The sequence below is a fragment of the Polyodon spathula genome, chromosome 21 (genome assembly GCF_017654505.1).
Source record: "Polyodon spathula isolate WHYD16114869_AA chromosome 21, ASM1765450v1, whole genome shotgun sequence".
Lineage (NCBI taxonomy): Eukaryota > Metazoa > Chordata > Actinopteri > Acipenseriformes > Polyodontidae > Polyodon > Polyodon spathula.
Window position 1 is genome coordinate 2,808,735 of NC_054554.1, and position 23,450 is coordinate 2,832,184.

The following is a 23,450-nucleotide window of genomic DNA, read 5'->3' on the forward strand; positions in this document are numbered from 1 at the left end:
TCATTTGGAACTCCTCCTTCCTAAAATAACTTGCAGCTGAATCGCACATTCCTGGTTAAACAGAATGCAATGCAACCTATTCACAAAGCTGTGACTCGATTTATTAAATAAGGTTTTTTATGAATTGTAATACACTTTGCACATTAAAATATTTCTAGCGTGAAATATGCTAAACTGTTGTTAAAGATTTGTGAATCCATGAATTTCACAGTCATTGCTCCAACCAGGCACAGTGTGTGGTGCTTGCATAAGGTGCTTGACCACCAGCACTGGAAACTGCCCTCATGTGAGCAGGTAGGAAAGTGAGAATTGTACTGGTATCCTCCAGTTTAGTGCCTCTGTTCGTGGGCACTGTTGGACCCTGTTAAAGGACAGGTTTAAGGAACTTTCTGGTTGGTTCGAGGGCTGTTTAAGGAGCATTGTTTTAGGTTAAACTGTTCCTTGAACAAACAAGAACAAACCTGCTTATAAACAGTTCAAAAGGGTCTCAAGCACTGCAGACTGATTGTTACTGATCAAAATGGTCTTTTAAAAAAAAAACCTCAACAGAATTCCTTAAAGACCAGGTTGTGTAAGGAGAGCCTTGGAAAGCTTGGAAAATGACTCAGAGGCTAGAATATTATAGTCAAAGATGTTTACTCGTGTCTAAAACGGGCTAATGCATCATAATAAGTCCACTTTGTGTGTTCTTTCCCATTCCATTTCCACCAAGCTTTTCTTCTTTATTTAGTCGGGACTCGTGTGCGAATTGTTTATTTTTGTCGCCCCCTTCCCCGTTTTAGTTTGATGCGGAGTTCCGAAGGTTTGCCCTGAAGCGTTCGAGCGTGGGAGGGTTCCAGGAATTCTACCGGCTGATTCAGTCGGTCCATCAGATTCCTAGTGTGGACTTGCTAATGGGATATACAGACATCCATGGGGATTTACTGCCAATCAACAATGACGACAACTACCACAAAGCCCTGTCCTCTGCCAACCCGCTGCTTAGGATCATCATCCAGAAGAGAGGTAAGGAGAGGCAGCACTGGCTGTGCTTCCCAGGAGAGGTAGGAATCCTGCAGACCCTCTCGGAGCTGCACCTGGGGATTGCACTGGCTTTACACAGGAGGCTGTATTGCATGTCGTGCATTTAGAAATGTGCATGTTCTTGAGATGCTCTGCCTTGATACCTTCAGAGGAACAAGGTTAAAAGGTGGTGTAACTCCACAGATTTGTGATATGAAGAGAAAGTACAAAGTGCCCCGTTTTTAGGGTATTTTCTGTTTGGTAACATTGTGGCTCCATGTGCGTACTGGAAACTATTGCAGCAGCAAATAAGGTGATCCCCATGTTTATCTTGCATAGACTCCCTAAGGGGAGTTATTGAAGCCCTCCGCTTTGAGCAGAGCTGGTTTGCGCAGTTTTTCCAAGCACTTCAGTGTGTAACCTGTAACTAGGACAGCTTGGATACGTTAGGACTTTTTTTCTATCTTGGCTTGCTATATTGCAGGTCTTTATTACACGTTAGTTCTTGTAAGTTTGTTCTGTAACATTATACCCTATTTGCTTTTACAGGTAATGTAAGAGTCCATTTCTTGTAATAGAAATAAGCATTACATGGCCAATACAGTTTTGTATGCGCTCATGACCTATGCATGGGTAATAAAGCTCATTGTAAAAACTAGAGTGGCTGAAACTGCTAGACAGCCCAGAGTGCCGATTTTAAGCCTTCCAGTAAAGGTGATGCATGGATCCCTCCCAGATGAGTGAGCGTGCCCCCCCACCCCGTGCCTGCGTCTCTTGGCATGGCGCAGCAGCCAGCCAGCTCTCAGGAATGCACTGTTAGATAACAGAGCGTTGTGGTGCTAAGAGGAGATGGATCAGGCCAGAGCGTGGCCCTGCACCACCCTCACAGCCCTCTTCCAGGCAGACACTTAGCGCTCAGTACTACATTAATGTCGCAACATTAATAGCAAACCACCACATTCGTTAAAACCAATGAGACAGAGATTTTGGTACGCTTTTTCTGTTAATATAAACAGGAGTGAAACACTGATTTTGATTGATTCTTTAAAGCCCTTGGAATGGGAAGCTGTTTATTTGTATCTTGACAGCCTTTTAAAACGGATGTCTCTCTTCTTTGGTGCAATTTTAGACTTGTAAAGCTCCCCTTGTTCTGCACTGGTACCCTCCCCACACTGAGGCAGACTGCATGTGTAAGATACTGAGATACTAGCCCCAGGCTACCGCTGCCTCATGTATCAAAAACATACACATTACACGCCTCTGAGGAGTTGGCTTACATCCTTGGAGTAGAAAGCGTTTGTCAAGGAACTCATTAGGTTCTTCTAGTGTTGAGGGAAAGGGTTAACCTGAAATCCAGTAGGGTTCCTGGGCATTCCCTCCCTCCCTCCTTCCACCCATCCCTCCAGTCTCGTTCGAGTCTCATTAGCATTGCTATCAACCCAACCTGAAGCCTGTCATGGGTATTCTTAGTAGGGAGGCTGCTAGCTTCTTGAATGCTACGTGACTTTTCATGGTTAAGCACAGGGTAACAAGCCCTTCGATGAACTGGGCTGCCTCACGACAGAATGAATTAAGGCTGGATGTTGTTAAAAGGGGAGGGCCTAATGGATATATTAAAGAACATCGATGTTTCACTCGGGGGGGGGGGGGGGGGGGGGTCTCATAAGGGGATTTCATTGGCACTGTCACGTCCCCCCTGGAACCCAACGGTCCAGAGCTAATTGGAGCTGGAGGGGTGCTTCGTTATCTCTCGAGGCACAGGGCTGTGTTTTCACTTTCTATTGCTTCAGCAATGCAAGCTCGTCCCACGGAGGCCAGTTCCCGCTAACTGCGGTGCAATTCTGAAAACCTTTACACAGGACAGCACTGCCAGCATAAAAAATAATTTTGTAAAGAAGAACTGGTACACATGCGTCAGTGCTGGGTGTGGAAGACACTCACTTAGCACTTAGGCCTTATTATTAAAATCTGTTTCAGAAAAATCCACATTTCCGACAAGCTCTTATCTCCTGAGCTGAGTTCTGTCCAGCACAGCTCTGCTCAGCAAGATTACAGCCCCCTGCACCAGCTCACTGCAGAACAGCATTTTTTGCAGGAATGATTATATATATATATATATATATATATATATATATATATATATATATATATATATATATATATATATATATATATAAGCTGCTAGTTTTGAGTTTAAGCAGTTGGTTCAGAGAGAGAGAGAGAGAGAGAGAGACATTACACAAAGGTGATCCCATAATGACTTGCATGTTGTCATGTCTTCATTGTACAGTATATAAAACCGAGGAAAAAAGAAAAAATCTGGTGAGTTGATTTGTACTGTATGCAGTGTACAGCTGGCACTATGGATTGCCCTGCTGCTTGTTGATAAGGAGGTGAAGAGTTCATACCGGAGCAGACTAATGGAACGTGCAGCTCCAGCACTCCAGGCGTGTGTACAGTACAGTACAGGGAGCTGTACTTTGCTGAAGAGGCTGAGAGTTATTAGCACAGTTACCCTGGCCCAGCAGGGAAGTGCTAATGCAAGTTGCTGACAGTTATTGGATTACAGGAGTCTGAGTTAGGTTACAGCATTTGTCCGCACACTGTGACAGTGGAGAGGGGGGTGGGGTGATCACAGGCTAATGACAGAATTCTAATTGAAAGGAACACTCTGCTTGCAGAAGAGCATCAACTCAGGAATCCTGTCTATAACACAGGAGCAAAGGGGACGGAGTGGAGATGCATAGAGTACAGTGAGGGCAGGATTGCAAGGCAGCACGCTTTAATGCACAAGGAAAGAGGTCAGGAAAGTGCAAGAAATGATTGTAAAAAGCAGGTCGGCTTGAATTTTCAGTAGGATTTTTTTTTTATTTATTTTTTTCTGCCCCCCACATGTTTTGCCATGACTGCGGTTGTCAGCAATAGCCAAGGCATAAAAAAAGGACAAAGGTTCCTTATGATTAGATAAAAATTTTTTGCATAAGAGCAGCATGTGGTCTGATGGACTGAATGGTTATTGGGATTTAAAGCCAGCAGTGCAGTCTGTGTCAGAAGGGCTAAGGAGCCCCCAATGCTTAACTCTGGAGGGATTGCCTCTAGTCAGCGCTTTACAGAGCTTTGCATTCAGATACATCTACAGTAGATTTTGTAACTTTAAAAGTATTTCAGTTTCCAGTGTTCAAGTGCATTCATTCACAAAGGGGAGACTCTACTGTATTTTAAGGGATAGTGTCTATTAGAAGTATTTGAGTGATTTTTGCATTGCTAGATTTTCTTGTACAGCGCTTGTCAGTACTAACCCATTGACACATAGTCTCTTATTCAAGGCTGTCCGGGATAAACGCAGAACAAGCCCTGGGGCAGTCCCATGTAACTGATCATACAGCCATTACACATGCTGTACAATATCTACAGTACAGATAACATGGGGAATGTATGTAGGGTAACCTGCTCTGCACAGCAATGGTTTATTGGAGCTGCCAGCATGGCTAAGCCATGGAGTGTCTGTTCCTTCCATGGCCTTGTTAAATGCACTCCCTGGATAGAACAGGTTAAAGAGCTAGCCTATTCCAGTTAGTGTTTGATTTTTTGCATTTTAGGTTGTGTGTGTATATGAATGCTATGCTATTCACACACACAGCACAAGCAGATTTTTGGGGTAACTCACAATGTTGCTATGGGAAGGGATTATTATTGGCAGGTGTAACTGCAGTGCAGAACTCCTGATAATGTAGAATGACTCATCTCCGACTGCAGCCACCTCTCCTGCAGGGAGGAGTAAACGCATTGACCCTCCACTGCGAGCGCCAGAGCTCCCGCTGGCTTTCATAATCGCTGCCGGCCCCCGGGGGAGGCAGGTCATGCAGGATCCGTCTGTCTCTTACTGCTCATGAGCACTGCAAATCGCAAATCCCTCTTTAATTGGCCCTCATTAGGAGTATCAGCCAGCTGTGCCCGCTGGAGACCCCGGATCGACCCCAGGCAGGCTTAATTAGCGTTTTCATCAGCCTTCTTTTGGCACAGCAAGAGTTAAACCTGCATGTGATGGTCAACGCTGTTCCTGTACTGTACTGTACCTCCTCTGTCTATTTAACCTAGTCTAGGAGTAACCTTTAGATTTAGTGCTGTTGTTCATCACCCCAGGAGGCCAGTGTTGAGGAAGCTTGATTTTTATCTCCTTTATCGAGGCTTGACATTTTTATAACTCTAAGATATATTTTACTGGGAGCAGTAGCTAGCAACAAGGTCTCTGACTGTGAAAGATATTTTAGCAGGACTGGTCCACTGTTAGTTTTGGCCTGCATTTACACTGAATTCATTTCTATTGTAGAACAGAAGAACAAGCTTGGCAGTGCGTGTGCTTCGTTGTTAAGTCACTTTTTGTTTTTTCAGGATGCTACAGTACCTTGAGCCTCTTTTACACAGATTTGCTGACTTGTAGAATGTGTGCTTTTGGCTGTCTGCCATCATCTTCATCTGCCATCATCTTCATCTGCCATCATCTTCAGCCTGCATCTTCCCAGGCTGTCTGCAGTAACAAAAATATCCAAACGAAACTCGCTTTGAGTGATAAAAGGAATTGCAGAAAGGTGGGTCATGATCAGTATCGCCATAAACCGGTTTGTTATAAAAAGTAAAACTGAGCGAGTGTAATCTAGATCTAGCCAGCCTCCAGTCTGGCAGCTTGCATGGGCACTCAGCTGAGCCCTGACGCTACAAGTATAGGCATGCGAGAATAAATAGCTCACAGTGACCTTTTCTCAAGAAAATAACAGCCAAGAGGTGATTTATTAATTATTGTAGGCCAAGATAACGAATGTCGGGACAAGAGTTAGACTAGCCAGACTTCCTGCCCCCTCCGATATGGAAAAGCCCCTAATAGTCTGCTGTATTAGCCTCTGCCAGTGTGTACACCTGTGGAATTGGAATTGGAATTATACCATGTGATTGATCAGTTCCAGTTCAATTCCACACCTTTCCCAGCTGAATCATTTGCAGTTTCATGCTGTGTTTTACGCGGAGCAAACGTTATTCCTGTATCTTCATCCACTTTTCCCATTTTGTCTGTAAAAAAATAAGTTGCATAGCATGTTTGTGTATGCGTACCTGTGATTATATTGCTGGGTTATTTCAAATAGATAAAGTAAACATGTTAATGTGTGGAGTTGGAATTGTAATTACTGCAGTATAATTGTAATTGACAATCCTTGTAATTATAATTTCAGCAAACAGTGCTGCTGTAATTGTAATTCTAATTGATCCCAGGTTTGATTTTATTAAACCATGGCACTTATTAGTGACTGTCGAAGCACTTTGAAGCAAAGGGACAGCTCCTGTGTGCAGGAGTGCATGCTGGCTCCAAGTGTTCCCTTGTCCAAATATCTTTAAAGAGCCTTTAGTGGCACTTGAGAAACACTGCAGCGGGGCTTGTTATTGACCAGAGCTACACTTTTGGCTCGGATAATTCAATTGCCTGGGTTCTGTATGGAGAGAACAGAGCGGTAATTTATATCTGGTGCTTGTGTGAGGGGCCCCTCCTGCATGGCAGGGAACAACAGTAACAAATCTGATTTAGGGGGGGGCGGGGGAAAGTGTGGGGAATGTTTTTCTTTCCTCACAGACGTATCTGTACAGTATGACCGTGCATTTGCAAATGGATTGTAACGTCGGTACAGATTCAATTGGAAACTCCTGTATTTTGTGTTGAACGAAACCCATTATTCTCAGCAGACGCACAGTGAGCGTCTCCAAGACTTTCCTGCTGTTATTGACTACCTGTGTGTCTCTGGCAGGAGAGTGAGTTAAGAGAGGGAGAGCTGGCTTCACCCGTCTGTCTGTCTGTGTTCTCGTCTGCTCTGCAGCAACTTCACAGGGACGTCTAAGAACTGGGAGGAAAGGATTATAAATATCAATGTGTTTTTTTGACACTGTTTTTCTCTCCAGTATGAGTATTCACCTTTCCTGATAGAAATGCAGTGAAATAATTCAGCGGACAGGCTTTCTCTTCACCTCTTTACTTGTGTTCTTCTAATTGGATTTCCATGCAGCAGACATCAATACCGCAGGAGGTCAACAGTAGCATACATTATATAATTCAATCAAGCCAAGCAAAGACTACGTCCGGCAGCATGCAAAGCTTTGAAGCTTCTGCAGCAAGGACTCAGTCCTGTTCAGATTGTACTTGGAATGGTTTTATAAATCCTCCACTCTCCCACGGATTTGTGGAATGTGTACCAGTTTTCAGTTTGATCTGTTTACCATGTAATACAAAACTGGAATATTTAGCTGCTCTTCATCACAGCTGCTATCCACCTACAGAAAGAGATGTGTTGCATCTCAGCCTCTTAACCCCCTGTACATAAAAATGAATCAGTTAAAAAAAAAAAAAAAAAAAAAAAAGCTGCTTCAATCAAACTACATCAAATACTGTACTTAGCCTGCATTCTGATGCCGAACACTTTTGAAGCTGCTTGGGTTTATTTACTTAATGATTTTGCCAGGATTAACTCCTTCAATTAAATATCCAGATTCCACTAATATCCAGAGGAGAACTTGGAACACCACCAACCATCCATTATGCCTTAGCAACCGGCTTAGCAACAGAAGCCAGTGAGCTGCACATACATGTCAGGATATCTGTGTGGCTGCTTGCAAATCAGACCAAATTCCACAGTCTGTTGCCATAGAGACAGCACAAACAGAAGCCCTGTTCCGATCTGGAACGTGAGTCTGGAATGCTGAGAGAGGGGCTGTGACAGTGAGACTGTTACAATATTTTGTGAATGGACAGCATGCTTGTTACATACTGTATTGCAGCTAAAACTCTGTGATGCAGGGATATGGAGCAGAGTGTTGAGCTTGGCTCTGTGGCTATGCTGTGTAACTTGAGTGGGCTCTGTGAAGCTGTTGCAGCAGTACAGAGTAGGTTGCTGATCTGGGCTCTCTAGCTATGCTGTGTGACTAATTGGGCTTTGATGCAGGGATATGGAGCAGAGTGTTGATCCTGTTTCTCTGACTATGCTGCGTGACTGTGTGGGCTCTGTGAAGCTGTTGCAGTGGTATGGAGCAGGGTGCAGCAGGGTGCTGATCCTGGCTCCCTGGGTTCAGGTCAGTGTGATGGCTCTCTGGCCGTGTGAATCTTCAGAACTTGCAGCCAGGCTCAGCACTGCAGTCTTCACTGTGCAAACTTGTTTGCTTTAATTAGCAGCGACGTGCCGAGCTAATGTGGTGGGAGAGAGCTTGGAGCAGGGCCAGTGGGCTCAAGAGAGATACATTGAGAAATACTGTGTAGAGGTGTGTTTATAGTCAAGAATGCTGTTATCTGCTCAGGCAAAAACAAGAGCAGCTAAAACAGTCCTGAGAGAGAATATGAATCCTAAAATAGAGCTATGTGAAGAATGAGCTGTTTGTTTTATTTATGCATTTATTTCTGTTTGTACTTTGTCTACCACATCTTTATCTACAACTAATACAAAGAGAGGCATCTAGAGAGCAAGCAGTCAGTTCTATAAAACAAATATTTACTGTACGAGAGGTAAAATAATTAAGAAAAGTCTTACATGGAGAACAAAGGGGGATACGACAAGAAAAGAAACGAAAAGCAGAGTATGTGGTCTTTCTTCCATGCAAAGGTGGACAGGTTGATTGTTATACTGTGGTGTACCTGGTGGACAGGTTGATTGTTACACTGATGTAGTTTAGCCCTGATTCTCAGAGTTTTATTGAAGCCACGTTGGTGCTTTAAGCTGATGAATTTGTAAACGTTGTGATTACTGAAACAGAAAATGATACAAAGCGAATCTTAACAAGCAGAAGAATACTTTGGGTTAAGATAACCCATCCCAGGTTGCCCTATAATTAGACCTGTCGTCAAATAACTACAGTGTCAAACTCCTGTGAGCAGGAAGAGGAACCGCTCCCACTGAAAAGGACAAAGCCTTTAACCCAGCACAGTAGATTTTTCAGATTACTTCTCTCTACTGACGGAGTGTGTTATGGAAAGAATGACAAATACCGGCTGGTGTGTCTTAAAGAAAGGGGCGGAGTGGTGTTGGATTTATTATGAGCAGCTTCTGTTGCTTACCTCCCTGAGGTATTTAATAGAAGCTTTGAGACCTTCACAAACAAGTGCAGGGATTCAGCACATTCTTGTATAGCCCCCTTGCATTGTTCAAGGTGGGAGGGGGGGGCCCCCTTAGTTCGGGTGCCATGCCTAATAAGGTGCTGCTGATTGGACACGCAGAGGAGCGTACAGCAGGTACTGAGAGCAGGGCGTCCCACGGCAGGCTGCCAGGAGGGGAGGAGTCTGCTGGGAATTTAAAGAATGTAGTAAGACCAGCGCTGGGGCTGTTGTTCCTAGATTGTAATTGAAATGTATGCTTCTTTCACAGTGTTTGAAATCACTTGCAGGAAAACGCTCTTCCCTGTCAGATTTCTTTGAGATGATGCCATCTGGTTTACAAAAGTACAACATACCGTGAAGCAGCCGTCACTACTTTAAAATACTGATGATCCTGGTGGGGATCGACATTTACTATAGGGTGTTCCAAGAAGATTATCTGAATGCAAAGGTCTTATTTCTGAATGTGGTTGCTGAGACACATTCAGCACAAGATTTTACATAACGCATGTATCGCTGTATTAGCTGATCATTCTGACATTCCCATCAAGATAATTTCAAAAATAATTTCAAGGTCAAATCGAAAATAATTTCAGTGCGTCTCGTTTTAAATTAGTAAAATCCAGTACTAGACAGGAGTGTTAATCAGAGTTTACTTTGTGGGCCAGGTGGAGTGTTTTCTGTGACAATGGGGCAGAAGAGAGATTCACTAATAGGACAGGTTAGCAGGAGGCTGTTACGATAACAGAGGTGTTTCCAAGTTCAGATGATCAAATACACTGGGGGACTTTGTCATTTAAGCAGTTTGACAAAAACATGAACCAGTCTCTTCAAACCAGGGACCCAAATAAATAAATTTGAGACAGGGCTCACCCTGATCTGCTCTAGTCCCCCTCTGCACCCTGGGATGGCATGATTCTCAAAGGAAGATGTATGTGGGCAGGATTAGTTTAAGAGAAGCAGTGTCTATGTTAAGGCTCTCAGCTCTTGCCAGCTGCCCTGTACTCTGATCTGAAGGAATGTGTGTGCCAGGCTATGCTATGCTGGTCTAATCCCTTTGCCACGACAGGGCAGGTCTTCCAACAGAAATACTGGGGCCAGCTGGTGCTAAATAATCAGGCACTGTATCCCATATACCGCATCAAGGATGGAAATAATTAAATAATTAAATTAAGTACATTTATTAAATAAGGGGGGGGGGGGTTAGGGGTTTATATAACAGGCAAAGTACTTTAAAGACAGGACCACGTGTGCAGGATTCCGGCGCTCATGCAGAACTCTGTGGAAGCACAGAATGCCTTAGTTAGGATAACTGGTATTGCACGCTCATATCAAGAAATGAGAAAATGGTTGCACATTTGTGTAAAGACCTACCTTCATTCACAAATCTGTCTTTTCCTATATAAGGTGGTTGGTTGGTTGGTACCTTACTTATTTCGATTTTTGGAGCCCTTTGAAATCCACCCATTCATTCCATGTCCTTTGATGCCCGGCTCTTCTCTGAAGGCTGTGTGTAGAATACTCTAGTGATGCAAGAGACCATTTCAGAAGAGCCTGCTAACGCAGTTGGAGTGCCAGGCACCTTCGTATCAGAGAGACTATTAGAGTAGACAGCTCAGTAAGAGGAAGGATTGCCGGAGCGCGTTCTGCCCCTTGATCAGCCCAGATCACGGTTACTAGCAGGGCCTCTTGGTATTAAAGATGGTGTGTGCTGCAGAGATATTATTACAGCACTGAACGGGGTATAACGAGGCTGTTTGCTTCGCTGGCTTTCGTCATGGGACTGTAGTAGAAAACTGCTTTTAGGAGGACACAGCTGTGTGTTTACGCTGCCTGTCACAGGTCTGAGCACAGAGCCTTGGAATAAAGGTATTATGGGATTATTGATTTAAAATAAAAGATCATAAACAGCCTAGGGGTTAACTCCCGGGCAAGCCCCATGTCAAACCTGATCTGAAAAAAAAAACAACTAAAAAAAAAAGACTACTAAAAAAACATAAATGGTGGTTCATCTTATGGTGTTTTGCAGACAGGCTGAAATATTCCAATGTCTTGTTATAAATAGTTAATTTCTCTGTCTGGAACATCTCGTACCATTGGAGGATTGTGATGCTATATACAGTATGGTGCACCATGATTTTGCCATACTTATTCACATCTATATCGGAAGTAAAAGGAACCAGGTTTGCACCTGATTGTGTAACTGTATCCCTGTCCGACGGTTCTGCTCTAATTACACTGTGTAACACAATTTTTGTTCCTGGGTAGTAAGTGTTATTTCCTAATTGCTTATGCCTCAAAAGTATGGAAAATGGCTATTATTCCCCACAAACTTTGTAAATACAGTATAATCGTAAATCTCGAAAAACTACTCGCTTCTAAATCTTTTGTAGTCATTTTTGTATTACTTTAGTATAAATACATGTTAATTTGGATTAATATGTTGTTTTTTTCTGACTTAATGTGAACGAAAAGACACACATTTGCCCGTTTTCCCATTGGAAATAGTGATATTTTGAAATATCACTGTCCTGGTCAGAAAAGCAAAGTTTGTGGGGAATAATAGTCATTTTCTATACTTTTGAGGCATAAGCAATTAGGAAATAACACTTACTACCCAAGAACAAAAAAAAAAATTTGTTACACAGTGTTATTAGAAGCTTAATTGGTCCAATTAACTAATTTAGGGTATAGCTAAGACAAAACCCAGGAGGGACACCACCCTCCATGACCAGAGTTGTGCACCACTAGTTAATTGGTTCAGTTACATTAGTTTAGAACAGGGTTGGAACAAAGACCAGGAGTGGAAGAGCCAGCTTTGGCCGCACCTGGGCCAGGTTTTAGTCCATAGCTTGCTCGGTATGCCGGGACGCTGTAATGGTTTACACCGCTCCAGACACTGGCCCCAGTTGTTTTTTGGGGTTTTTTTTGCCCTTGCTCAATCGCTGCTAAAACTGAGAGAAATTGAATACAGCTTCCAGAACCTAGAGTTAATCACCCAGACAGCCTCTAGGTGCCTCCAGATCATGGGGGCTGGTTTCTGTTTGAGGTTGAGCCAGCCTTCATGGATTTATTAAATATTAATCTTTTTTTGTAGCCCAGGCTATCGCTGCAATCATCAGGAAATAACCCACACCATGTGCATCACGCAAGCCTGTATATAAGAAGCTTCTCCGTAATTCACTCCACTGATACCCCACCCCCATTGTATAATGCACACACTGTACCGCTTCAAGCGATATGCAGTTCTAAAATAAAAAGGTGCTCTGCATACCTGCAATCAAACCTGTGTTTAGTACCAGCTGTCAGTGATCAACGTTTTGGCTGGAAGCCTTTTAAAGTCAAAGCTTTTGTCAGAGACTTTTAGAAGGGGGGGTGGGGGCTGGAGTTTACGGTAATGGTCTTGTCCGCTGTGCTTCTTTCTAGCTTGAAGAAGCGTATTTGCTGTACAGTACACTTAGCATCGTCAAGTACCTAGCGCGTAATCATGTTAATAAGTCCTGCCTCTTGCGAAGAGCCACTCAGTTGGTTCAATAGATGTTGCTGAAAAGGTGCAGCTGAGTTCTTCTGTCGGCAGTCTATAAACCCTTGGGAAGGTAAATCCCTAATTGCTTGGGAATTCCAACCAGCTCCGCGATTGTGAGGCGTGCTCTCCACACTCGTATCTGAGCCTGGAGTTCTCTGGATCTCTGTCTGTCACTCGTGCACGGACAGGCACACACACACACACACACACACACACACACACACACACACACACACACACAACGTGAAGTGGAATCATATTTAGTCAATATTTATCATGAGGGATTTGCTGTACAGGGAGACCTGGTTTCTTCTCACCTGGCAACTTCAGAATGATTTAAATCTCAACAGCAGGTCCAGGCAGCCAGGAACAATTCACAGCCCCGTCGTGGGAGCCCAGATAATTAATGCTGCAAAGATCTATAGGCAAGATCGATATTACTGTAGAACGCTCTGCTGGGGTGTGAGACTGCCCTCAATAGAAGAGTCTTGCCTGAACTAAGTATTGGTATAGTTGTCGTGTGGGGTTTTGATTTTGACAAACTGGGTTAGTTTTTTAGACTGTTTCCATCTGGGCTTCAGCCAGGGCTATTAAAATAAATGGGGATCAAACAAAAGGGCCAGCAGCATTAGGTAAGGTATTTGAAGATATTTCAAATATGTGCTGTTTGTTTTTGCTCTGCAGTCAGCTTTAAGATGTGTTGCTATGGTTTACATGGCTTTCTCACGTTTGAAAACAGACCTCATGTGTATATGCATAGGCCCCAGAGGAGATGCTGAAGGTATTTTTAGCTGTTTTATTTTGTGTTTATGCTATTCTGTTTTCACTGAAGAACACACTAGTCACTAGAATCAAATATTCTCCCTTTAACACAATAATCAAAAATCTCTTTTTTGTAACTTGCAAGGTTTCTGCTGAATATTTTAGTTGCTTGGCAACTATTGGTGCTTGCAATGAAAAACATTGGCCAGTCGAGATGGAAGTTCTTTCAAGTCAGGAATATTTCACAAGGGCCTGAGTCCAGACACATGTCAGCAACACTAATGGAAATGACTACCTGCCATGGAACCAGAGGATAACTGGATAAGTCCAATGCTGAAAGGAAGCAACAGTATTATAGGCAACTTTTATCCTATGATTTAACTTGTACATTTTTATTGAACCCAGATCTACAGTATTGTTCTTGTAAGTTGTGTCTGTTTCTATTTAAATGATCGCTTGTTCTTTACACACTGGTAGTCAGCTTCTACGCAATGTAAATTTATAGCTCATTTACTATTCAGCACCTATCTAATGTCAGTGTAATTGTAAAAATACAAGGAAATATCAGTCAATGTTGCAAAGGCTTGGTTTGTTTTTCCTCGTGTGCAATGTTACTCATTCGTCGAGAGTCCCGGCACAAGGCCATGGCATCTACCTGCCTGTGTGTGTGTGTGTGTGTGTGTTTACAGCTTGCTCTCTCTGGGTGGGAGGCGATGATAAGTTTGCACTATTAGATGTCATTCGCTAATTAAATGGAGCAGATTTCATTCCAGTAGCCTGTCACTTCAGCAACAAAAGCTGGCAAGATTGGACATGCCTTTGCTTTATTAGCTGTGCTGTTTGTCCAGCTGGTGCACATTGCTTTGGATGTGTATGCTAGTTGTTTGCTGTAGGAGTTTGGCTCGTGCGTGGAAGCACAGTAACGCTTTTTCTTGCAATTAGTCATTCAGGGGATGAAAATAAGACTCCTATTGCAGAGCAGTTTCACCCATTGCAGCGTGTATCCGTAAACTTGTCCCGTCTGTTCTAACCTGGTCAGTGATGCAGAGTACCGTGGCCTGACCAGCCCAGAATATGCCAAGTCACAATTTTAAACCTGCATTGTGCATTCTGAATCAGACTGTGTCTCTTCACGACATCAGCAAGCATACCATTATTTGTACACTTCTGTTTGCTGTAGGCGTTAACTAGGACAATATTTCTCCTTTTTTTATTTTTTATTATTTTTTCTCTCACCTGTCCTGTCCTGGATTGTTCCTGCTTTGTTTTGTGCAAGTATGCCGAGGGCTCGCCCCATTCCAGCATGCACAGAAACAGCGTGTTGCTAACGTAAAGCAGGCAGGCAGTGTTTATTTTTAAATGGGTTTCTTTTCTCTGATCTCTAACACATAGCTCTGCAGAGCAGCACTGACAACACCCCCTTCCAATGACAACCCTGTAGCTTAGCGTTTTAAATACATGTAGCAGAGTGTGTAGTGGCTGCATTAGGTAGGTTATAGATTGGTACCTCCAGGCTGATGTAGGTTCCCTCATGTCTAAAAAAGGGGTCAGGGAGATGCTGTGACCCCATTCCATCCCCTATATATTTTTATTTAAACATACCTACATAGATATACACACAAGTACAGAGTTCAGTAACCAGATGGCCTCAGTGCGCACATACACACACATACACACACACACACTACTGTATACTCCGGTTTTGTTTTCCATTCTCTAAGCTTGTTGGTTGGTAATAGTGCCTGCAGACAAATATTTACCAGGTCTGACAAGTCCTGCAAGCTTTCTGATGCCCTGATTCATGGATTTGAATCCTTTCAAACCCTTTCCTGCAAAGCAACCTGTAGTATTGGTGCATGTAGTATTAAGGGGGTTTCCTTGGTCGATCATGCTATCTTTTAAACAGTAACACTGACAGTTAAGCATTCGCATATAGCTGAAAGTTTGTGCTAAAGCAATGTAACTGGGATGAAGGACCTGTCTGTCCCTGTGGCTCATGATACAAGCGATCACATTATTACAGCCTCTATTTCCATCTTCTGTGACCAAAATGAACAAACATGTCGTTCTATTTTAATACACAATTCAAGTTGTTACACTTTTTGTTTATTTCCCTAGAGCTGCTGAGCTCCAAAAACAGGGCTATGAATTCCCAAACCGGGGCTAATTTCCAATGTCACTTTGATTATTTATTTCCAGTACAGTGTAACTATCAGCTGGTTTCACAGACCCTGATTAGCACTGATCTTGGACTATGCAGTGTTACTTTAGGTAAGGTAGTCTGAGATTAGTGCTAACTGGGATTTGGGAAACCAGCTGTTTAAGTCTGGAACTATGCTGATTTGTTCAACACGTTTATCAAAAGCTAGTAGTGAGTACAGTGAGCCTGCTTTCTACACTAGAGGGCTGAGGTTTCCTGACCACAGATTGAACCCAGGGCACCCGCTAGAACCACCCCAAACACCGGCAGGTGTTTATAGCGGGTTTATCTACGAGGGCTGCATGATGCATGAAAGATTGTAAGAATGCAGAATTGATCTGACTAATAAACAGATGCTTTTGAAATCGGTGATTTTAGCGCCTGTGAATGTGATAAGCTGTTAAGTGGGGGCGGTGAGGCTGGCTGCAGTCTGGCACAGCGTGTGCAGCTCAATAACCCTGCCCTGATTTTTCTATCAGTGGTGCTGTGCAGTTCTGGGTGCCTCCACAGCCCCCAGCACAGGCTCTGAGTCCGTGTTACATTCAAACACGTCACGGTCAGGAGAACAAGTTCACTGGGGTTCAAACCCTGCTTAGTGAAGTGTAATAATGGGCATGCAATGAGGATGAAAAGCCCTGTTCCCAGTGCGTACGAGTCTGGCTATTTTGCATAGTGGTTTGAATGGTTACATTAGCAAAGCACGTTTTATGTATTTATTTTTTTGTTTATCTATGATCTAGGCAAGATTTGAACCCAGGATCTGAAGAGGTTGTGCACCATCTTACCCCTGGGCTACTGTGTCATTGCTCACGGAGCAGCCCCTCAACAGCGAGACAGACCACAGAGTAGGACCCCGGCACGGGGATAGAATCTCCAAAGCTATCATGCGGAGGGGGTGGGGTCCCATCTGCATCCTGGTTTTTACAGCTGTTCATAAATCGAATGTCTGAAATTTCGTGGCAGTCTTCTTTGGTTGGAATAGCCAGCTAAGCAGATTTGCTCTAATGGAGCCCCCTTCCCTCGCTAACCTCCTTTTAAAATAGTTTTCAAGGCTAGAATTAATTAGACCAAGGATAATAGAGTACAGTATGAGGGATTCAGTTCTGCAGTGCTGATTCACACAGCAGCTGATGTAAATGAATCCAAGCTGTTTCTTTGCGTTTTCCTGTCGTCTCAACCAGAGGAATATAACGCAATTATTTTACTAATATAAATGACATTATATAATGCCATATTTGCACTTGCAGATTGCTGACAAATACTAATTGAAGTGGTGTACACTGTGATTTATTTGTTCTGTGCATATGCAGCTTGCCTGTTCTTGTATCTGTCTCTATACGTACAGAACATTTCATGTAAAACTTACTTAGGAAGGATGACAAAAAAGAATGTAATAAAAACCATGCATTAGCCCAGATGAGGATTCAGACACTTGAGACGAGTTTATTAAATATACAGCCCCTCATGATCTGGGTCAGGAATGAAAGCCGTTCTTGCTCAGAGCTGAGATGTAATATCTCCCTCGCTGTGCAGATTCCATGTGACAAACGAGTTCTGTATTAATAATGTGAGTGGGCTGGCAGAGAGGAAACCGCGCGGCTGCTGTCAAAACCCTTTGTGTTACCACTAATGTAGGAAGAGACGCATCAAAGGGATTCTTTCTGTGAAAGCACGGACCGACAGGAGGAGATTGGAGCTTAACTGGTAGGCTGTCTGCTCACCAGATCAATACTTACAGCTACAGTATACCTGATCGCCACTTTACAAAGTCCTGTTCTGGAAATCGCAGAGAAATCCATAGAGACAGGAACGATTACTTTATTATTATTATTATTATTATTTTTATTATTGTGCACTCAACAAGCACGGCTCTGAACACCAACAGTTTGAGCATGTCCCACAGCTGCAGCAGCTAGTATCTGTAATTCAAAAATGATCCTATGCTGCAATCCTATTAAATTCATGTGACACCCGCAACTCTATAATCTGCATGAGCTGAGCAGGCACTTTATTTAAGGTGTGAGTCTGTTCCTGTAGAAACTGATGGCTGTGTGACACATGTGCTTCTTTGCCTGTCCCTTAATGCAGTATATGCAAACAAAATGCTTGCAATACACTTAGATGGGGGAGAAGTGAATATGTACAGTTGTCAGCTGTTACAGAGTGCAACTGAAGGTTTGTATTTTTCTTCTTGCACTAAACGATGACATCTAACCCAGCACTGGGGACTAAGAGTGGGCAGGTGGGCTCAGGTGCACGTTTTTGCTGCTGTAGTCGTTTGCAGCCTTGGTATCTAGGCAACTGTCTGACACCATTAATCCCGACACAGCCCCCCCCCCCCCCCCCCCCCCCCCCCCCGCAAGGTTATCAGACAACTTGCAATGCAGAGAGGGAGGGAGGGTCTGCTCAGTCTAAGCACAGCCGAGCTCCACATTGAGCTGGAGGGCAGTCAAATACAGGTTATAATAGTGCAGGGAAGTGAACGCACTGTATTGCATTGTTATTCTGCAGAGTAATAGGGAGAGATGACGCAGGCTTGTGTGGTGCCGCTGGCTGTGATTGAAATTCCACCCTCCGGAAATTGCTTGTCAGCAGCTTCCAGTTTCTTTTTGCTTGTGGCGAGTTCATTGCATTGGGTTGTTGTTTTTAAAATAGTAGTCATTTCAAACATGATCGTTAGACACTGAGAGTAAAGATTCCCAAAAAAGAATGCTTGCCAGGATTTTGCAAATCCGTGTTTACAATCTGTACTGCTGCTGTTTTTAGTGTTGGGGCTTCAGTACTGCTGTATTTCAATGAGGGAATTGCAGAAGAACACCCTGCCTGTGCCTCCAGAGTGTCTGCCGTTGCTCTTGCTGTTCTCCCATCTGTTACACACTCAAGACAAGTGCATTGCTTTGGTTTTGTCTGGTGATTTATACTGCTTTTGTAATGCAGCATATCAATTACAAGCTGTAATCACTAACTTGAACTGTTATTTTTTTAATGCCAGTTTTGATGCGTTAGGTCTGTCGTTTTTGAACACTGTGCTTCTAAACTCTCTTCAATAACAGTCCTTAAAAAAGCAGCCCTGGCAGCAATGCTCATGTGTGGATCACATCTGATACCATGCCTGGTCACCCTTCTATAGTATATGTTTTTAAATTCAGCCTCGCAAGCCAGAATTTTTCTTATGCAGCACGTTGTGTGTTGCCGTACAGGGAAAAATAAAAATGTGCAAAAAAAACACACAAGAAATTGAATCTAGTTACATAAATAAAGCAGCTTTTGTCATTTCAGAAATGCTTGTACATCTGTGGGTTCTATCGTAGACAGTTAATATTCCTAAAACAATAGCCTCGTTCTATTGAAACAGGGTTACAATGATAGGACTAGTGCATTTCAAACTCCTTGTTAAGGTCAGTATGTAACAACGCTTTCCAGAGGAGTGTTTAAAGAGCTTTGCACTCCGCGCTGCCCCTTGCCGCACTGTACCAGACACAGAATAATCTCTGACACTCCTAACCCAGCACGCTTCACAACCATTGGACTCATCACAACTTAGACAAAAAAAACAACACCACAACTAGAAAGCGCTTGAGGAGGGTTAAGTTAACGAGCGCTCCTGGGAGCCTCCAGAAGCACAATCTCTCTGCATCTGCCCGGCCCTTCACTATTGACCATGACAAACAGCTCTCTTGATCGCTTATTGTTTTTGTTCTGTGTGATGTGATTTCCCTATTCAGGAATGCATTTGGTTTCCATTACAGGATTTTACAACAGGTAAACTTTAAATAAATAAATAAACAGGTTGAATTATTTAGTCTTGGTAGTTAATTTTTATTTAATGGGTTTTTTTTTTTTAATTTTATTGTGCTGGACTAATGTTCCCTAGAATGTGAGGAGGTCCCTGTCCCTCATCTCTGGTAGTGAGGTTAAAGGGTGAAGCGAGTTCACTACCTTTGGCTACCCTGTCGTCAACATGAAGGTGTCTCATTAAAAACGGCACCTTTTTCAAACCAGGCAAGGCAAATCAGTAGAAATAAAGCAATACTAAATACCGTAGCTAGGTTTTAAAGCACTGGTGATAAGATATAATTCCTGGGTGATTTTTTTTTTTTTTTACCACATTCTTCCATTGTTTATTCTTCTGTGCTGTCTGCCTCCTTAAAAACAGTTTGTTTAAATTCTCCAAGGTAGTTTCTGCTGCGAACGTGCAGGAAACCATCCTCCTTCCTTAAATCTTTCTGACCGTTCTGTGAACTAAACAGTCCTCGCCCTGCTACTCCCTGTACCTGCAGGAGCATGGAGGTGGGGGTAATGCATTAACTTTGTCATTTCTGAAGCTACAGCAAAGATCGCTCCAGGTGGCTTCAGTAATTGCCACTATTACAACATGCGTTAATTGCCACCTCTGCAGACAGTCTGGCGGGTAGGTCATGGGTTTTGATTTTCCCAGAGACATAACTGTACTGCGTGATGAAAAGGCTGACAAACCGAAATGCTGACTGAAGCAGCAGCCTCATGTTATGGTAATAAAAGCAGCTTGATGTTTAACACAAAAGCCTCAACTTTGTTCAGCTCAAACTGTCCGCGTGGAGAAAGAAAATACTGATTTCAGGGTTTTCCCGGTGATGATAAAACATTTGGGGGATATTTTCAGGAGCTGTCGTTTTCACAGCGAGCTGGCTCTGTTTGCAGTGGCTTTGTTTTTCAAATTGTGCATCATACAGCATGCTCTACAGTGTAGTGCAAGCCTGCGGAGAACACAGGAATGTGTTAAGATATAGAAATACTGTGCTACATGCTGTGGAGGTCCTTTGGCTGTGGAGGTCCTTTGGCGGAGGAGGGTGTGTTGCTAACATACTTTGAGGTTTACTTCAAAGATCTGAATATCACTGTCCTTAATTATAAAGGTGACTCCTTTCTCCTGGATCTTTTACTGAGTCCAACAGATCAGCCCAGATCAAACCCCAGATGAATTTAATATAGTGAAAAGGTGGCAGGGGTTAGGTTAGCTTTGACATTGGATGACAGATAACCCTTTTTAGGAAGTCATGAAATTCAATCCCTAGTTAGCTGCTGATATCTATGTACAGAGTGGAAGTGACCCGGTGGCCTCCCATGGATTAGAGTTTCAGACCGGAAAGGTTAAGCTGGTGGCAGGAGGGTGAATCCAGTCTCGCTCTCATTCTCATCACCCCTCTGGATAAATTGTGTATTGATGTTCTCTTGGTAGGCACTTAAAACCCTTTGGTGGAAACTAGGTTTGATCAACATTCTCTTTAAAAGAAAAAAGTGCAGTGAACGTGATATTTCAGTATTATATTTGGTAAAGGGTTGCAACAAATTTACTCTCCTTAAATATTTATAGCCCCGTCCCAAATTTACCAAAAACAAACCCAGGAATTATTTGTGTAGAAAAGTGTACCAACAAATGCTGTTTTTAGGTTTTTTTTTTTTTTTTTTTTTTCTCAAAGTGAAACAAAGACATTTTAAACAAATATATATAGAAGTGAATGAGTGAAATGTACATCGTATCTAACCAGTCCTTTCTCTTCTCCCCCTCCCTCTCTGTTCTAGCGGAAGCCGACACTGGGGTTTTCGCCACCAACTCCCTGCAGCGCAGGAAGAAGGGGCTCCACGGGTTGCGGCCGGTGCACAAGTCCAAGCCGCACCTCCTGATCGGGCTCCCACAGGACTTCCGGCAGATCTCCTCCATCATCGACGTGGACATCCTGCCCGAGACCCACCGGCGCGTGCGTCTGCACAAGCATGGCTCGGACAAGCCCCTTGGCTTCTACATCCGCGATGGGCTGAGCATGCGGGTGACCCCCCAGGGAGTGGAGAAGGTGCCGGGGGTGTTCATTTCTCGGCTGGTGCGCGGCGGGCTGGCGGAGAGCACGGGGCTGCTGGCGGTCAACGACGAGATCTTGGAGGTGAACGGCATCGACGTAGTGGGCAAGTCCCTGGACCAGGTGACGGACATGATGGTGGCCAACAGCCACAACCTCATTGTGACGGTCAAGCCGGCCAACCAGCGGAACAACGTGGTCCGGAGCAGCAAGGGCTTCTCCAACAACAGCACCCCCAGCCCGGTCTCGCACTACATCAGCAACTACAGCACGGCTGAGGGGGAGAGTGATGACGAGGGAGACCTGATCATCGAGAGCGACGGCCTGCCCCCCTACTTGCACACCGGCTTCGTCAACGGGGACCACCCGGGCGTACTGCGCAGCTTCCAGCAGAGCACCTCCCTGCACAGCTCGCTGTCTGACAGCAAGGCCTCGCTCAGCTCCACAAACACTCACAACGGCAGCCCCGGCAAGGTCAACACGAGCCGGGAGAGCATGCGGGAGGACGGCAACGTCATCACGCTATAACGCTTGCGGACGCAGCCTGCCTTTCTTTTATTCTTTCTTTGTTTCTTCCTTCCGTCGCCACCTCCTCCGCTGCCGGGGACTGCCGATTCCCTACATGCTGCTGGGACACGCTCTTTCCCGGGTAACCTTTGGGAGGCTGACTCAGTTTGGAGATGAGGGAAAGAGTGCTGCTTCCTGGAATCTGGCGGTGGAGGTGTGTGGAGGGGGTGCACTGTTACAAGCTCTCCTTCAGAGGTCTGATTCGGAATATAAATCTGGAGCGTTAACGAATAACACTGGGGGAAAAAAACAGAAAGCACTGGAAGAGTCTGCTTCTTAGGAGGGTTGATCTGGGCTGTTAATGAAGTACCCCCTCCAGGAATGTTAAGTAAATAGGGGGCGCTCTGTCCTTCTCGGGTATTATGGAGGGTATAACTAGATGTCTCCTTTTGAGAAGCCATGCACATTATGTTTGTATTTGGTTCTTCTGTCCCAATTTATTTGCTTGATTACTGTGCACATGTGACTACAGACTAGAGGACCTGGCTTACAACCATTGCTTAGCCTGTGTTATGTACTTTAGGTTTCCAGATCCTGTATCGCACTGGGGATCTTCTGCTGCAGGGCTGGTACTGTGGAAATGGGATTAAGCTAATGCAGCTGACCTATTTCATTGTGCGACTCCCTAAATAATAATCATAAAAATGCTGATGCGTTTATTTTATTTCCTAATCGCACAGAAAAGGTAAATAGTTCAAATACAGAACACCACCTCAGTAAAAAAATAAAAAAATAAAAGTAGAAACATGCATGTACAGCAAAAAATATAAAATAAAATAAACAGGTATTTTGGTTTTGAGAGATGTTCTTTTAAATTACTTGTATTTTATTGATTTTTAGTCTACAAAAAATGTCATTTTAATATTGTTATTAATATATATATATATATATATATATATATATATATTAATTATATATATATATATATATATATTATATATATATATATCTTTATATAAAATATTAATTTTTAACATTTTTTTTATTATGAGATCGATAAGTGAAAACCAAAACATTTAGAAAGACTTCATTCTTGCGTTGTAAAGCATGAAGCCACTTCAGTTTTTATTCATAATTAAGTTCAATATTTTTATTGTTCTTTTTAGTATTTATCTAGTGTTTTAATTGCTAAAATGTACTGCGGTAAGCCCACAATAAATTGCAGTAAAGTGAAGTATCTTGGACACCAGTAACTTTTTGAAAACAGTAGAATGAAGTAATACTGCAAACGTGTTTCTGTTTTTTTGTAATAGAAATAAAAACAAAACAAATTTACAACCTTCTGTAAACCCTGCAGCCCCCCAAACGCAATAGTGCCCTCTGCATGGTAATTCACAGAATCCCACACTGAAACACTGCGCAACCTCCGGTCACCCATTCACATGGCAGGTCCTACTGCTCTACCGTTGCCGTCTTATCCCAGACACAGGCTCGGAGTGC

The 23,450-nt window shown here is 43.4% G+C and overlaps 1 protein-coding gene across 1 annotated transcript in view; it reads left to right on the top strand.

Moving 5' to 3' along the window:
* Positions 1-22,810, top strand: part of pard6a (par-6 family cell polarity regulator alpha) — a 24,675-nt gene extending 1,865 nt beyond the window's left edge. Inside the window, exons 2-3 of the mRNA XM_041221463.1 lie at positions 783-1,005; positions 21,172-22,810. Coding sequence (XP_041077397.1) covers positions 783-1,005; positions 21,172-21,971 — 1,023 coding nt within the window. The 3' untranslated portion in view covers positions 21,972-22,810. The remainder of the gene's footprint in view (positions 1-782; positions 1,006-21,171) is intronic.
* Positions 22,811-23,450: the final 640 nt, after the last annotated feature.